This window comes from Dryobates pubescens, chromosome 27 (genome assembly GCF_014839835.1).
Source record: "Dryobates pubescens isolate bDryPub1 chromosome 27, bDryPub1.pri, whole genome shotgun sequence".
NCBI lineage: Eukaryota > Metazoa > Chordata > Aves > Piciformes > Picidae > Dryobates > Dryobates pubescens.
The window spans coordinates 10682650-10700305 of NC_071638.1; the positions used below are offsets into that span (position 1 = coordinate 10682650).

Genomic DNA, 17656 nt, shown 5'->3' on the forward strand with positions numbered 1-17656 from the left:
CACCTCCTCCCCTAGTCTGCATTGACAATGAGGACTGTTCTGGCCTCTGAAATATGTTTATCTTGTCCCTGAGCTAACTTACTTGGTGTGATCTTCTACCTTTCACAAGGCAAAGGTAATGCTTTCTGCATTTGCTGTGGTATGAGACTTGTGCACTGAACTTCCTGGGGCATCAGCATGTATTTTTGTGTCACGCTGCTGCCATGACTTTCTAAATCCTTCCATGAAGAGGTACACAAGTGAATTTAATCTCCCAAACCCCCACATCTGAAATAAGGATGCACAAAAATTCTCTCTGTTGGCTCTGAATGCCTGGTAGCAATAGTACTGAGTTCTAACTTGACTATGAGATTGATTTTAGGTTATGTGTAAAAGGAATCTCATGATGTAGGCTACAGCAAAACAAGGATGCTAAGTATATCATCTTGTGTGTTGAACTTTAGGAGCATGCCTAAAAAAGGAGAGATACCAAATTGTCTCTCTCCAGAAGTTATGTGTCTAGAACAGGCTTTATCAAACCTTTCCTCTCTAGGAGAGGTAAATGCATGAAGAGACATCTTCAGTGGAGAGCTCATCTCTCAAACCTGAGACATTTTAAGGCAAGGTGAGTTAGCTCCTAGGGGAGTCAGCTTCTTTGTAGTGGTTAGAAAGGACACATTTCAAATGAGGTATCTTTTATGTAACTAAAACTATAGGAGATTAAGTGCAGATGATAAGGTGAGTGTGGTAGTTCCAGGCTATGCCTTAATTTTTTTTGTCAGAGATCTTGAACAGAAAGTAGTAAAATGTAAATAAATCACTGTTGGGTGTTGAAAGGAAAATAAAGATCATTCTAAACAATCCCCTTGGAAGAGGTAAGGGGCTAAATTGTCCCAAACCAATTTCTTTCTCTTCTGGCTTCTTCGCTCTGGGAGAGATGCTAACTTGCTTCTGCTTGACCTTGGTGGCACTGCTTTTGTTGTGACTGGTATTAACTTCCCTGCTTCTGTCTCTTCTCCCTTTTGTACAAGGGGGTAATGGGGAGGCAAGGAGAGAGAAGCCAGTAGCTTCCCCTGGTCTTTGACCAGGGGGTCCTTGTGCTGCTTATCAATTGTAAATCCCTGTCAATATTGTAACTCCTGGATATTTTGTACATACTCATTGCATTCCATCGCAGAGTGTAACTTTGCTTGTAAATACAGCTTTCATTTGCTTCCAGCTGGTCTGGCAAAGTTAATGTTGGGGGGGAATGTCAACCCACCATGTTACAAAATTAATTGTGTCTTTCAAACTGTGGCCTGGGAATAATCCAAAACAAGATTAGCAGGTGAAGATGTAGTGCAACTGGGAGCATACTGCTGTGTACAGCAATAAGTTAAGAGTCATAAAGCTATGCCATGGAGAACCAACTTTGTAGAGAAAGGTCTGAGAAACACAGATCAACCTCCTTTCCCTTTGTGAGAGTAGGTAAATGACATGGAGACAAAAGTAGCCTTTCTCTCATTTGCATCCTCTGCCTCAATCTCCCAAAGCAGAAGAACTGACAGCCAGTGTTTCTTGAGAGATGTATAACTTGGTTTTTGTCAGCTCTGGTGACTGTGTTGTCAGGGAATCCGGTTTTGATGACAGTGCACTCACTAGACAAAATCTAGAGACAAGAAAATAAAGCTTTTGGAAATAGTGACTTCCTGCTGGCAGCTGAGTAGGCTGCAGAAGAGATACTCCAGTTATTTTTCTGTGGTCCAGAAATCCATCAGGTCTTCTCCAAGCTATTACTAATGCTTTGGCTAGCAACACCAGATAGATTTAATGGATTTCCCTGCCAGTGTGCTGAATGTGATTGCAATAAAGCATGAAAAAACCTATTTTAATGACTTACACTACTTCTTGCTTGGGCCAGATGCCTGGCACCTGAGTCTTTCATTAATCAAACAAGAAGCCACTCGACAGTAAGTGAACCATTAAAAAGTCTGAAAACCAATATTCATTGTACACTAGGAAATATTACTGGAATTTTTCTGGTAAACCTCATGAAGAATAAGTCATCACATCTAAGGATTTTGAGCTGCTTTCTGCCTATTGAAATGCCACCTGTAAAGTACATGTGCTTCTTTCTCTGCAGCTGGGATGACAGCAGCTCCGTTAGCAGTGGCCTCAGTGACACTCTCGACAACCTCAGCACAGATGATTTGAATACCACCTCATCTGTCAGCTCTTATTCCAACATAACTGCCTCTTCAAGGAAGAACACTCATGCCCAGGTGAGTAGATTTTCCTTGCACTTTCTTGTAACATCCCCCCAGGTGTGCAGGATAACAAAGAAAAAGGGCTGGTATCAATGCCTCTGAAGCTAATAAAATATTCATATTTCATTAACTCCTGGAAGAATCATAGAACTGTTTGGGTTGGAAGGGATCTCAAGGAGCATCCAGTTCCAACCTCCCTGCCACAGACAGGGTCACCTCACACTACAGCAGGTTGCTCACAGCCACATTCAGCCTGGCTGCAAAAACCTCCAGGCATGAGGCTTCCACCACCTCCCTGGGTAACCTGTGCCAGTCTCACATCACCCTCATGGGGAAGAAGCCCATGGACCCCACTGACTCAACTCTGACTCATGGGCTGATGCTTCAGATGCCCTGCTCCTGAGGCATCCCACTGCTGAAGGTGCTGGCTGGCAAGACCCTGCTCTGCCTGCCTATGGAGAGTCCTCACTGGTCCCAGCCCCTGCTGCACCTTACCATACAATATGACTGTACTTGTGAGATGTGGTGTAATAAAATGTATATTTTTATGTATTTTAATACTTAATATCTTGGGAGGTGTTATCTTCAAACACTGCTGTAACTTACTTACAAAGTATATTTACAGGTTCTGCTATTTGCTTGTGGGTATTGCATTCCACACATCCAGACAGTGAAACGATTCAAGCACAGATCTGACATTTCCAATGCAGCAATTCAAATAGGAAATGCAGGTGCTGTGATCTGTGGTTTTCCCACAAGTGGGATCCTGTGGCAGATAGCCAGGGACTCATGGTTTGCTCCTCTGTCTGGTATCTTCCAGATGCTGTGGCTATGATTCGAGCAGTCCTTGGCTCAGAGAGGGCTGAGGGCCTCTCTCTTGTGTGCTCCCTTGCTGGGCTATAGCCTCTTCTGAGATTCAGTTCTCTTGGAGCTTTTCCCCTTTCTGCCTTGGTCCAGGTGCAAGGCCTGGGTGAAGTTGTTGGTCTGCTAGAAGAGGTTCTTCAGCTGCTACTCAGGCAGCATTTGGCTCTTGATGCTTTCTGGGTGAGCACAAGGACAATTGCCACCTTCTCCTCTGGTTTAAACACTGTCCCAAGACAATTAATGCCCTTTGGTAACCCTGATAACTGGACCCACAGGATGGAGCATATCCGAACATGGCCAGGGGCACACACAGTTCACAGCTGTGTCACAAAGTTAATCACAGGTGGTACATGTTTATCTGGACCCCAGGAAGTGTCCAGGTTTGCACATTCAGGGATGCTTACAAGGTTAATCACATGTGCTGCACATTTGCCTTGCCCATCTGAACCCCAGGAACCGGCCAGGTTAGCACATTCACAGGTGCTGGGCTAGGGCATATTTTGGGGGTTGAGCCTGCAGGACAGGTGGATTTCTACTCACTTCATCCCATTAGGAGTGTCTCTTTCAACAGAGAGCACAACTTTAAATAAGAAAGTTTTCATCTTCTATGAGCTGACAAAAATCAGCCCAGAAATGCTTAGACTGTGCCCTTCCCTTGTTCTCTCCACTGGGACAAAGAGGCTGAAGGAAGAAGCCTGCAGGTGGCAAAGCTTCTCTTCTCCCTGTTTAGGTCTGGGTATCTCAGGGCCCATAAGCTGACAATGCATAGTGTCAAAATAGAGTTCTGAGCAGTGTACTTTCACAGGCTGTATATATATATATCCCTTGTATATATAAATCCCTTGTGCAAGTATTGCAGCCTTTCTTCCCAGCTACCCTCAAAACTCCAAGTGATGAACAAGACAATACAAATGCTTTCAGGACTCAGTTTCCCCAAATGCAGAATTAAAACAGAAGAGTTAGTCCCAATAGAAAGCTCTTCTCTGCTTTGCCATCTCCTCTTTACAAGCAAGGAAACTCAAGACTGAACACTCAGCAGGAAGAGTCGTTGCCTCCAGTGATTTGATGTCAAATAGTCAGGACATAAGACTGACACTCCCAGTTCCATTGAGACTCCTGCAGGCAGCCACAGAGATCTGTTTTGTAGATGTACATTGTGTCAGCCTTTGCCAACAGGAGAAAAATTTGTCATTTCCACTAGATAATAAGTAGATAAATTTACTCTAGAAATTAATTCCATCTGCATCAAGACAGACTTCAGACCAATGCTGAACTCATAAAAAGATACTTGCACAGATGCCAGCATCCTTCAGCCTTTGCTGTTTCTGTGGTGGGTTGGAAATTCCCCCCAATATTAAATTGCCAGACCAGCTCAGTTGGAAGCAAATGAAGTCCACCAGCACTCCCAGGTCCTTCTCCACAGGGCAGCTCTCCAGCAGATCACCTCCCAGTCTGTACTGCTGCAGTTTATTCTTCTTTCCCAGGTGCAGGACTCTGCTCTTGTCCTTGTTGAACCTCATTAGGTTCCTCTCTTCCCAGCTCTCAGTCTGTCCAAGTCTTGCTGAATGGCCTCACTGCCTTGAGGTGTCTCAGACAAGCCTCCCAGTTTGGTATCATCAGCAAACCTGCTGAGCAAATACTGTCTGTCTGTCCCCTTATCAATGTCATTGATGAAGATGTTGGACAGGACCAGACCCAGGACTGATCCCTGGGGTGCTCCACTGGTTACATCTCTCCAGCTGGACTTGGCACCATTGGCCAGCTCTTCAGGGTCTCCCACAAAAAGCAAGGGCCAGCTAGTCCTGGCTCATTTGTTCCACTGTCCCATCATCATGACTGTGAAATCTCAGGCTATTTAATTCTTTGTTGGTTTTTCATTGGAGTGATCTATTGTTCTAGCTGCTCAACCAGACAGTTTGCAGGTTGCTCAGTGATGGACTGAGATGCAGCACATGTTCAAATGCTGCTTTCTTGCAAGAGCTGCTTTACCTTGGAAAGGCTTGGAATAGACCTTTGTTCATGGGACAGCAATGTGCCCTTGTGACCAAGAGAGCCAATGGGATCCTGGGGTGCAGCAAGAAAAGTGTGGCCAGCAGAGCTAGGGAAGTTCTTCTTCCCCTCTACTCTGCCCTGCTCAGACCACACCTGGAATTTTGCATCCAATTTTGGGCTCCCCAGTTCAAGAGAGACAGAGACCTGCTGGAGAGAGTCCAAGGGAGAGCCACAAAGATGATTAAGAAACTTGAGCATCTCCCCTGTGAAGAGAGACTGAGAGCCCTGGGGCTGTTTAGTCTGGAGAAGAGAAGGCTGAGAGGGGATCTGATCAATGTCTATCAATAGCTGAGGGATGGGTGTCAAGTGCAGGGGGGGCAAGCTTTTTTGGGTGGTGCACAGCAATAAGACAAGGAACAATGGAGACATACTTGAACAGAGAAGGTTTCAGCTCAAGATGAGGAGATACTTCTTTGCAGTGAGGGTGACAGAGACCTGGAGCAGGCTGCCCAGAGAGGTTGTGGAGTCTCCTGCTCTGGAGACTTTCCAAACCCACCTTGATGCATTCCTGTGCAGACTACCCTGGGTGCTCCTGCTGTGGCAGCAGGGGTTGGACTGGATGAACTCTGGAGGTCCCTTCCAACCTCTAATGTTGTGTGATTCTGTGATTTTCCTCCCTCCTGTGATTTAAGAACTCAGCAAACACTGCAAATGCTGAGACTGACCATTTCTCATGCAACTCTCTTGTAGCTGAAGACAGACTCAGAGAAGCGCTCAGTTACGGACAATGAAACTTGGGGCAGCACAGAAGAATTGAAGAAACCAGAGGAAGATTTTGACAGCAGCATTGAGAGCAGTGGCAAGTGGAAAGGCCTTCCCTCGGGGCTGTCTGAAGATTCAGAGAAGGGAGGGCAGAAAGCATCTCTCCCTGTTTCCCAGACCGGATCCTGGAGGAGAGGCATGACTGCACAAGTAGGAACAACTCAGTCCAGGCACAAAGTAGGAACAAGTGCTCTCAAGACCCCAGGTAGGAAACTTCCATAGTTTCAGATTACAGCCTTGAAAATTAAGGTTTTATACCTATAAATCATCTATGAGCAGTAAAGAATCTTCAGTGAGCAAAAAAGAATTAATGGATGAGGAACTGTAAGCATATTTGTAGCTCTTCTTATAATGTGTCCAGAGAAGGGCCATGAGGATGAGCAGAGGGCTGGAGCTGCTCTGCTGTTAGGACAGACTGAGGGTGTTGGGGCTGTTCAGTCTGGAGAAGAGAAGGCTCCAAGGAGACCTCCTTGTGGCCTTCCACTACCTGAAGGGGGCTCCAAGAAAACTGGGGAGGGACTTCTGAGGGTGTCAGGGAGTAATAGGAGTGGGGGGAATGGAGCAAAACTAGAAATGGGTAGATTGAGATTGGATGTCAGGAAGAAGTTCTTCCCCATGAGGGTGGTGAGAGACTGGCACAGGTTGTTCAGGGAGGTGGTAGAAGCCTCATGCCTGGAGGTTTTGAAGGCCAGGCTGGATGTGGCTGTGAGCAACCTGCTGTCATGTGAGGTGTCCCTGGCCATGGCAGAGGGGTTGGAACTGGCTGATCCTTGAGGTCCCTTCCAACCCTGACAATTCTGTGATTCTATAATAAACAGCTGCAAGCCAATGTTGGAATGATATCCTAACTTGTTCACCTCTGTGACTGTTAGTTTGCTGTATTGCATACTCATAATTTATTAATCATGCATGGATGTAGCCACAACAGGCTACACATTTGGGTACACAGGCTATACAACATTTGGGTTTCCTGGCATTTGAATACATCAACTTCTCTCAAGGAATTCTTAGAAGTATTTTGTGATTCATCTGTGCTTTTTTTTCTCCTTGTTCTCTAGAAGACTTCTACCTTTGGTAATTGAGCACATGCATAGAAATGGCCAAAGATTAGAAGTTGAGTAAAAAGACAAACTACAGCACAGGAGGTTCCACCTCAGCACAAGGGGGAACTTCTTTACTGTAAGGGTCACAGAGCCCTGGAGCAGGCTCCCCAGAGAGGTTGTGGAATCTCCATCTCTGGAGACATCCAAGTCCCATCTGGATGTGCTCCTGTGTGACCTGCACTAGATCATATGGTCCTGCTCTGGCAGAGGGGTAGGACTCGATCTCTGGAAGTCCCTTCCAATCTCTAACATTCTGTGTTAGTTTTATACATCAATGTTCTCCAGCTATGTAAGAAACTGGAAGTTCTCAAGAGAATTTCAAGCTTATTAGCTTATTTTTTCTGATACTTATCTTTAGCAGTAATGTATCATACCTGCTCCTGACTGCTGATGGGCGACTAAAGACCAAACTGGTTTTGTTTTCCTTAGAGTAACTTTGTGTGTGTGTATTTCTTATTTCAGTTTTGACCTTTTCACATGTACTTTTATTCAGGAAAAACAGATGATGCCAAAGCTTCAGAAAAGGTGAAAACTCCCCTGAAAGGACCCTCCATCCAGCGCTCTCCGTCAGATGCAGGGAAAAGCAGCGGCGACGAAGGGAAAAAGCCACCCTCGGGCATTGGGAGATCCACTGCGACCGGGTCCTTTGGATTCAAGAAGTCTGGGATGGGGTCTTCTACCATAATCACCACAAGCGGTGCAACTATCACAAGCGGGTCAGCCACCCTGGGAAAAATGCCCAAGTCTTCCGCCATCGGCGGGAAGTCCAGCGCAGGGCGGAAAACAAGCTTAGATGGTTCCCAGAACCAGGACGACGGCGTTCTGCACGTCAGCTCCAAGACCACTCTGCAGTACCGAAGTTTGCCTCGCCCATCAAAATCCAGCGGCAGCGGCATCCCCGGCAGGGGCGGCCACCGCTCCAGCACCAGCAGCATCGACTCCAATGTCAGCAGTAAGTCCGCAGGTGCTGCTGCCAGCAAACTGCGAGAGCCAAGCAAGATCGGGTCGGGGCGGTCCAGCCCTGTCACCGTCAACCAGACCGACAAGGAAAAGGAGAAAGTGGCCGTGTCGGATTCAGAGAGCGTCTCGCTCTCCGGTTCTCCCAAATCCAGCCCAACGTCAGCCAGCGCCTCTGGCACGCCGGGACTCAGGCAGCCAGGCTCCAAATACCCAGAGATCGCCTCCCCCACCTTCCGCAGGTCAGTGCTTTCCCGTGATCCTATCAGGTTACAGGATATAAAGCAGAGCTTTTCAATATGTTGAGGTACTGAGCAAAAAGCCTTTCCCCAGGGTATATTTTGCCACTAAGAGAGAACCAAGTAGAAAAAAACAATTTTTATAAAAGGTGTTGGTTTGGGTTTTTTTCCCCCACACAATGCAGTTATTTCTCTTAAGATCTAAAGACCTTTCCAGACTTGCAATGGCTGCTCCTTGAGTTGTGAGCATTTTAGGTACATTCCCCTAAGAGACTGAATGTTGGAAGTTGGACTCAATGATACTTGTGGGTCCCTTCCAACTCAATGTGTTCTATGATTCTAAGTTCAGGAACATGTGAAGTTCCTTCTCAATACTCTGATAAACTCCAGGTGCATTTGAGGTGCAGTCTGTTACTGGTGCAGGAAATTCCATAGCCTGGCCAGAGAACTGAAGAGCTCTATAGATTATAATAAAGAATCTGCTTTCACCTTGTTGGCAGCTCCAGCTACAAACATTTCGTTATCTTAGCAGCTTTGTTGCATCTTTCACTGCAAACATTAGTAAAGCTGAACTGCAATTGGAAATGCTCTGCTGTAATGTTTCTGGGAGCATAAATCTGGATGAAGACTAAATTGGGATGGAGTGGACGCTGTTGAAGAAAAAGCCAATAGTGCCCTCTTGTGCATAGATACCAAACCAGCATCTCCAGGCTGCTAGGGTGCTGCAGTTGATTTTTTGTTGGCTTGGTAATGTGTAAAATGGATTCTTATGTTATTAACCATCACACTGAGTTTTGCATTTACTTCTTATTAATTCATGATCTGCACCTTAACTGCATCTTACCAGTATTTTCCAGTAAGACATGAAGCCATCACATATTTTATTTCAACAACTTGAGCTGATTTGGCATTTATTTATTTGTTTGTTTGCCTGTTTCCATTATCACTATAGAATTTTCTTCTCTGGAATTGCTAGAAGCAGTGATGTGAAACACACCTCTGTCATAACTGCCCTTGGAGACAAACTGAGCCCATTTAACCCTGGTGCAGTTTATTCTGTCTGAGTGGTTACTGCATGACCAGCGACCACTGTGCCAAAGAATGAGAGGGGAAATTTTACACAAATACTTAGATGTCAATTAAACTGTGGAGGATTTTGCAAGGGTTTGCTGCAGTCATTGTAGCTGATTTGAGAAGCAAGGGCTTTAAAAGCTAATGGCTTAAGTTGTGGGAATGCTTAAATTACTGAATCTGGGTGAAAGCATAACCAATTTATGCACTAATAAGACAAAAAATGGGATTATTTTACCTCTCCCTGGGAGGGTCTGTGTGTGTGAAGGGCACATCTGAACAGGAGTGAATGAGGTCTGTTGCTAATGAAACAAAGCCTGCTCGATGTGGTTACGTGGATTGAATTTCGCGATGCGATTGGTCAACTAGGTCGGCATGATTCTAGTATCAGTAATTAAAAATGTGTGGTTTGGCTCTTAGGATGTTAAGCCATGAATGTTTAATGTGGCTCTCAGTTTCTCTAAAGCTATTTGTTTTACATTTAGGTTGTTTGGTGCCAAGGCAAGTGGTAAAGCTGCCTCTGCACCCAGTACTGAAGGTGTGAAACCCACATCGGCAATGCCCAGCCCTAGTACCACATTGGCACGGCAAGGCAGCCTGGAATCGCCATCCTCGGGCACAGGCAGCATGGGCAGTGCAGGTGGGCAAAGTGGTAGCAGCAGCCCCCTCTTCAATAAACCTTCGGACTTAAATGCAGATGTTGTAAGCTTAAGTCACTCCTTGGCTTCCAGTCCTGCCTCAGTGCACTCTTTCACATCAGGTGGTCTTGTGTGGGCTGCAAACCTGAGCAGCTCTTCAGCGGGCAGTAAGGACACACCAAGTTACCAGTCCATGACTAGCCTTCACACCAGTTCCGAGTCTATTGACCTTCCTCTTAGCCATCATGGCTCTCTCTCTGGACTGACAACAAGCACTCAGGAGGTTCAGAGCCTGCTCATGAGGACTGGAAGCGTCAGATCTACTCTTTCGGAAAGGTGAGCTTGCCTATAGATACAGTGACCATGAAACCAGTGAGAGGCAAAAGGACAGGAGCCCCAAAAAATAAACACTCCACCTGTTTTCCTAAAGGGACACTGTTTAACCAGCAGTTTAGTCCTTTATGTTAAAAAAAAAAAAGGAAGGCAGGAAGGAAGGAAGGAGGGAAGAAAAGAAAGCTGAAAGGCATTGGATGTGGACTCAACTGCCTTTTAAGATTTTGCAAGCACTTCTTCTATCTTGAGAAGATTGTTTTGGCGGTCCCTTGCTCTGGAGAACAACCAGAGGAAAGGGGAAAATTGACTAATTGAATGCAAATCTAAACAGCCAGATGCTGATTCCTGCATCCAGGATCTACTCGGTGTCCCACCAGTTGGCAGCCCCAAAGCTCTGTTGCTGCCTTCTTGTGTCCAAACCTTCTCTAGCAGTGGGACTCAGCCAGTTTTCTTTTCAATAGCTCAAAGCACAGGCAGACCTGGTGGGCCCCAGCCTTCAGATGGCCAGTCCTGCCTTGAAATACTCAATCCTAAGAAGCTGCTTCTTACATGGCAATCACTACACAGATAAACTGCATTTATTAAAATGCAGTTTCACTGGCAGGGAAACATTTTAGGAGATGGGCACCTCTCTGGTCTGGAACAGACAAAGGCCTTTTTGATATGCAGATTGTTTAAATTATAAAGAGGTGCAGTCACCCTGGCAGAGTTATACCAAGATACATTTTTGTTTTGTGTGTGTGTGTGTGTGTGTGTGAAATATTTATTTGATGTTTACAAGAGACAAAAAAAGATCTGTACTCAGCAGTAAGTAATTTTCATTTCTGGTGAAAATGGTCGGTATTTGACAGTGAAACTCCTGGAGTGCTGAAAAGTCAATATTAAATACCTTAATTTCCTTTGATTCTCCCCAACCCCACCCCCCCAAAAAAAAGAGAAGACTGTTGTACTGAGCCCATCAGAAATACATTAAATGTTTTAAAGTTAAACCTAGTTGTTTAGAAACACAATGATCTTAAGGGGAAAAAAAAAGTCTTTTCACAGTATCACAGTATCACCAAGGTTGGAAGAGTCCTCAAAGATCATCGGAGTCCAACCTGTCACCACAGGCCTCATGACTAGACCATGGCACCAAGTGCCACATCCAATCCCCTCTTGAACACCTCCAAGGATGGTGACTCCACCACCTCCCTGGGCAGCACATTCCAATGACGAATGACTCTCTCAGTGAAGAACTTTCTCCTCACCTCCAGCCTAAACTTCCCCTGGTGCAGCTTGAGACTGTGCCCTCTTGTTCTGGTGCTGGTTGCCAGAGAGAAGAAACCAACCCCTTCCTGGCTACAGCCACCTTTCAGGTAGTTGTAGACAGCAATGAGGTCTCCCCTGAGCCTCCTCTTCTCCAGGCTAAATAATCCCAGCTCCCTCAGCCTCTCCTCATAGGGCTTGTGCTCAAGGCCTCTCCCCAGCCTCATTGCCCTTCTCTGGACACGTTCAAGTGTCTCAATGTCCTTCTTAAACTGAGGGGCCCAGAACTGGACACAGTACTCAAGGTGCGGCCAACCAATGCAGAGTACAGGGGCACAATGACCTCCCTGCTTCTGCTGGCCACACTCTTCCTAATGCAAGCCAGGATGCCATTGGCCTTCTTGGCCACCTGGGCACATTGCTGGCTCATGTTTAGGCAGCTGTCAATCAGCAACCCCAGGTCCCTCTCTGTTTGGCAGCTCTCCAGCCACTCTGACCCCAGCCTGTAGCTCTGCATGGGGTTATTGTGGCCAAAGTGCAGCACCCAGCACTTGGATTTGTTGAATGCCATCCTGTTGGACTCTGCCCATCTGTCCATTCGGTTGAGGCCCCTCTGCAGAGCCCTTCTACCCTCTAACTGATCAATACCAGTGCTTTCCATGGAAAGATTTCACTTTTGGTGAATCAGCATTTTAAAAGAAAGAAAGAAAAAAAAGAAGAAGAAAACCTTGAAACAACCCAAAATAAAACCCCACCAGAAACACCCCACCCCCCCAAAACTCCTAAACAACTCTTTGCCAAATATAGATGTGTGGTGAGTTAGGTAATCACCCCCCCAACCAGAATCCCCCAAATAAATCACCAGGCTAGCTCAGAAGGTTTTGGAAGCAAATTAAGCTCTATTTACAAGCAAACTAAAATCCAGAAATATGAAATGCAGTGAATGTGTAAAAATGCATATCTCCTTACAATTTATAATCAACACAGACCCTCCTCTGGACAAGGCCAGGAGCCTGCCAACAACTCCTCCCCTCTCTGCACCCCCTTGTACAAGGAAAAGAGGAGAAGAAGGAGGAAAGCAGATAGTGTAGCTTGTTAGTACTTAGCCACAGCAAGGAATGCAGCCAGGGTGAGCAAACAAGCAGAAGCCACCAGCTAGTAGCAGCTGCACCTAGAGACAAAAAAGAGACAGAATAATTTATGCAACTAACTTTATGCCAGTTATCAGCCCAATGGAATTATTTAGACCTTACCATTTTTCCTTTTACATCCAATGGCAATTTATTTGCTTTTCTACTATTTTCCATGGAATGTTTTAGGCATCAGCCCCAAACTGCCACAAGGTGGAAACTCTGCATATTTTACTCTCTGATGTCACATTCCTACGTGTTATTATATCAGCTACAATCACACCTCTTGCTAGTATCATCACAACAGCTAATGCAAGTGCAGCACCATGAGTATGTGCCAATATAACCTCTGCATCAGCAGCTAACTGATACATGAGTCATCTGCAATTTACATGTGCCTTGAATTGTTAAAGAGTCACTTTGCATGGCGTGCCATCAGCTGAATGGGATGAGATTTCTTAGGAAGTTAGTTAGTAATATTTAGCCTCATAAAGACCTTCAGGCATTCTTAGTGCAGGCTGGATATGGCTGTCAGCAACCTGATGTAGTGTGAGGTGTCCCTGCCCATGGCAGGGGGGTTGGAACTGAATGATCCTGGAGGTCCCTTCCAATCCTGACAATTCACTGACTCATATTCTATGGTGAATATGAGCATTATGTGGAAGAGAAGGAATTTATGCCAAAGCTCATATTTATACAGAGGATGTTAAACATCATCTTTAAAATAGTAATGGTTTGGCATAAGCTCCCACGCAACCCCCACTACTACTACTTCATGTATTTGTTCAGTGACTTAATTCCAGTGTTTCCAAATACTTTGCCTTTGGTAATATTTTTAAGTTTCAGGTTTGTCCATGTGGGAATAGTGTGATTGAGTCCAGAGGGGGCCATTTATCATGTCTAGCTGGCCTCAAAATGAATATATGTACCCAGAGAAAATGGTGTAATTCCTTGAATTATAGCCCCACTAGGGTTTCTGCAGTTAGGTGTTTCTGAAAGGTCTCTTCCAAGTGCTGTATTAGTTCTAAACTCTTTTATATAGTAAAACCTACATGTAGCAAAGTGTTTTTTTCACAGGAAAAGCATTGTCTTGCAATGTTAGAGACAGACGTTTGGCAACAGATTATGTCTTTTGTTTCTCTTGTAAACTCAGGTTATATTTGAGTTGCCTCTGGAAATACAAGTTGTAGCCTGGCATGACATAAGAAATTATCTGCAATGAGGCTTATTCTTTCTCCTCTCTCACTCTAGAGCTTGAGAAAGAGTCAAAGAGCAGTCTGTCTGCTGAGATATATAATGGGGGAGGGGGGGTAAGAAATTCAGATTGAAGCACTAAATGGGATTACAACTGGCAAGTGGCACAAAGTCTGTGCAGAGAAAGCCTGGGGAAAACTAAAAGATAAGAGAGAGCTAATAACAGACAATACAAATAAATATGGCTTTGTTTTGTTGCACTGCAGCTTGATAGATAAACATCACTAATGGCAAGGATTCTAAGAGGCAATGAAAAGGTTAAAGGTTACACTAGCATATTACAGGTCCTGATGAACTTTTGTTTTTCAGACAGAAACTAAAATCACCCTGAAGTCCTTAGGGCTAGAGAAGAATTTTCATAAACTCTGTGCTGAGGAAGGAGGAATGAGGAGGAAGTCTAGGATGGAGAATGAGGGCATTATGAGCAAGGCTACCTTGCCTTGCCTTGGCTCCTGGAAAGATACAGAGGATGTTAAACAAATGGGTTAAGTGACCGACAGCACAGGATTAGTCATTAACAGCCTTCTAAGTAAAACTGATTTAATTCATCTGCAGGGAAACAGGCTGCGTGAGTAGAGGAAAGGAATTAGTAGTTACAGTATAAAATCCTGAATTTAGTAAAGCTTTAGGTGATATTTTGGGTGCCATTTCAATTAAGCAGTGAGAGCCTCAGAAGCAAATGAGGGAAATGAGGTAAGGTGCTTGACCAGGTGGTAAAGAGCTATCAAGAACTGGCTATCAGAGGTTTATTATCCTGATGGGACACAGCAAGGCAGATGCAAAGTGGAAAATGCAGAGGCTATATTGCACAAAGGAGACAGTGTCTCAGGGGTGGTGCCATTAGTCTGAAAGTTAAAGTATCCCAAGTCTTAGAAAGCGGTTGCCATATTCTACTTTTTCTTGTTAGGGCTGCAACTTGAAGACTTTGGGACACTGAGTTTTAGAAAATATTTGATGCAGCTAGAAAGAACCCAGAAAATGAGACCAAAATCTCAGGGTACATTTGTGTTTCCTGCTAAGGGGTGTAGCCCTTGACCGCCTCCAGGAAAACAAAAGGTGATCACCTGCAGCAAATCTTCAATGTCTCTGCTATATTTGCCCACACATCCCTCCAGGGATGATGAGATGTTGCCCACACCTAGTCTTTGGGCTAAGCACCCAGCAATGGTATAGCACAAACACTGACCTCATGCAAACTCATTGTCGAAGTTTACCCCAGCCAAATTTTATGGCATTCAAAGAGATTGTTGGGCATTGTAATAGCCAGCAAACAGATGCAGTAAATGCTAGCAAATATCCAATCTTTCAGTAAAATGTGCATCTCCCTCACATCTTTGGCAAGCTTTGCACTAGCTAAAGAAGTCTCCTGTTGTCGTTCTCCTTCTGTTGTTGTAGCAGTGTTAACTCCCTGCATGGCAGGGCACTTGCTTTTTACTCTACAACAGTTTGGAGGGATTAAAATAAATCATACAGGTGTTTGTGCTCTAAAATAAAACTGTCTGGGGTTAATTGGTGAGATATCACTGCTTTAATTGATAACATTTTACAGGTGGATGCATCACCAATGTGTCTTGTAACCCCTTTGTAGGTATTGGGCATTGCAGATTAAGGTCTTGGTCCAAGTGGCGCAGCAAGGGGTGCACCAAAAATGCAGAAATAGAGGAATTAACAGTGGTCTCATCAGAAGTAGTGGCTTCATTTTAAGGTTAGCAGAGTTGAAGTGGCTTCTGATTACACAACTACCTTTCTCTGGTTTACTTTCAAAGAACATTTCATTTTTGAGGGCTGTGAAAGTGCATTGAAAGCCACTTAACTTCTTCAAGGCTTTCAACGGTTTTAAATGATCATCATAATTGATGGTTGTGGTTTTAAGGTGTGAAACAGTGCCTCATGTATCAGATTTTTCTTGTGTGCTCAGCCATTTATATAAATTCATTTATAAGACTCATATCAGCTTGGCCCAGCCTGTCCTAGACCTCCCTAGGTGTTTCTCAATTTTCAGTAGTTTGTTTTATTCCCTAACAGCTCTGTAACAGTTAGGAATAGCCCAAGGACATGACATTTTGGCTCTTTCCCAAGTCATTCTCAATGCCAAGAGCAGCTAGAAAACTGGGAACAGTAAGGCTGCCTGTAATTTTCCCCAGAGAACTTGCAGATGGTTTCAGCAGTGCAAAATCAACAAAAAGGAAGAGAGATACTGTGGGCCTTATAACTTGAGCCTACATCTACCTGTGTCTTCCTACAAGACTGCTTTTGGCTGTAGTTCTTCCCCTGATTTGGGGGCCATTATGTGATGAATGATGGCACAAACCCCACTGCTGTATAGCAACAAGATTCCAGAAATGCAGGGAGCAGAGAATCTCAAAAGTCCCTACAAGCCTTTTACTATAGTGTTGTGGAATCCCCAACATTACAGAGTCTCAGTGTCCTTAACTGCAAGAGTCCTGGAAGCCCTGAACAGATGAAGCAGCTAACAGAAGTCCTGAGCAGATCCCTAGCATCATCCCTGCACCCAAGCCCTGGCCAGAAGTAGCTCACTAACAGAAGCAGAAGCCCCTAGCAGCTCAACCCCCCCAAGCTGTTCCTATCCTAGGACCCTAATCCCAGTAACCATTGCTCAGAGTGGCTGTTTCTATACTCTGCTATCAATCCCTTAATCAGTGAAACCCAACCACATCTGTAAGCTACAATCTTTTCCCAATGAGAGGTGCCAGCGTGCCCAGGAGGTGGCCTCTGCAGCATGTTCCAATCCCAGGGTGCCAACGTGAGGATGTTGTTCTTGGCACCCATGGAATGTGATTGTTTTGCTCTAGGCAGCCTGCTAAGGAATTGGTCAGCTAAGGAATCCTGCACCTGCACGTGGCCAGCAGCTGCCCTCAGCACAGTGGCTGCAACATTTGGCAATTGACCTGAGAGAGGCAAATATTGAGAATGATGGAGTATTGTCATTCTCACTTTATATTGGTACTGATTTTGAGCCAGAGACAGATTTCCATGTATGCATCACTTCTTTCAGGAAAGAACTGATGCTTTTTCCTATCATCTTTAGAGATCTTTTGAGCATTGAGGTTCTATTTAATGACCCCTTTCTGTGGAAGCTTTAAGGCGAGGGAATGCTTTCAGATACTAAAAAGATAAGGGCAATTATCAGTCTGAATTAACAGTTACATGGAACCTTTATTCTTGGTTTCGTGCAATTATCTGAAGGGTAAGAGCCAAGAAGGGACCAGTCTTTTTTCACTGATGCCCTTCATCATAGGATGAGGGGCAACAGGCACAAAGTGAAAGACGGGAAGTTCCACCTCACCATGAGGAAAACCTTCTGCTTGGTGAGGGTGACAGAGCACTGAAACAGGCTGCCCAGATTGGTTACGGAGTCTCCTGCTCCAGAGACTTTCAAGACCTGTCTGGGTGCATTTGTATGAGGACTGCCCCAGGTGATCCTGCTTTGCTGAGGGGGGGTTGGACTCAGTGATCTCCAGATATCACTTCCAACCCCTAATATTCCATGATGCTATGATCTGAAAGCTTGGAGCCTCTCTGCAAGATTTAGTATTTTAAAACCACAGGATGAGGGCTTGCTGCCTTGACTTTTATGCAGTTGCAGTAAACCCATGCTCTTGTTGAGGAACACTCAACCCTATTCCAGTCGAGAGTGGGAATTCAAAAGATTTCTGGGGAAATCTAGTGGTCACTATTAGCCTGTTCACCTGACTGACAATTTTTGGCTTAAGGATTCCATTAAGGAAGCACTGACTGATTGCCTTATTTTTACTAATGTGC

The 17656-nt window shown here is 44.9% G+C and overlaps 1 protein-coding gene across 7 annotated transcripts in view; it reads left to right on the forward strand.

Moving 5' to 3' along the window:
- Positions 1 to 17656, forward strand: part of NAV3 (neuron navigator 3) — a 451810-nt gene that overhangs the window by 385989 nt on the left and 48165 nt on the right. For 5 of the 7 annotated variants that reach the window (XM_054173934.1, XM_054173935.1, XM_054173930.1 and 2 more), the window contains 4 exons: positions 2102 to 2240; positions 5832 to 6108; positions 7500 to 8205; positions 9759 to 10247. In XM_054173934.1, the coding sequence (XP_054029909.1) occupies positions 2102 to 2240; positions 5832 to 6108; positions 7500 to 8205; positions 9759 to 10247 (1611 nt within the window). The remainder of the gene's footprint in view (positions 1 to 2101; positions 2241 to 5831; positions 6109 to 7499; positions 8206 to 9758; positions 10248 to 17656) is intronic. The other 2 variants (XM_054173933.1, XM_054173936.1) reach the window with 2 other exon arrangements.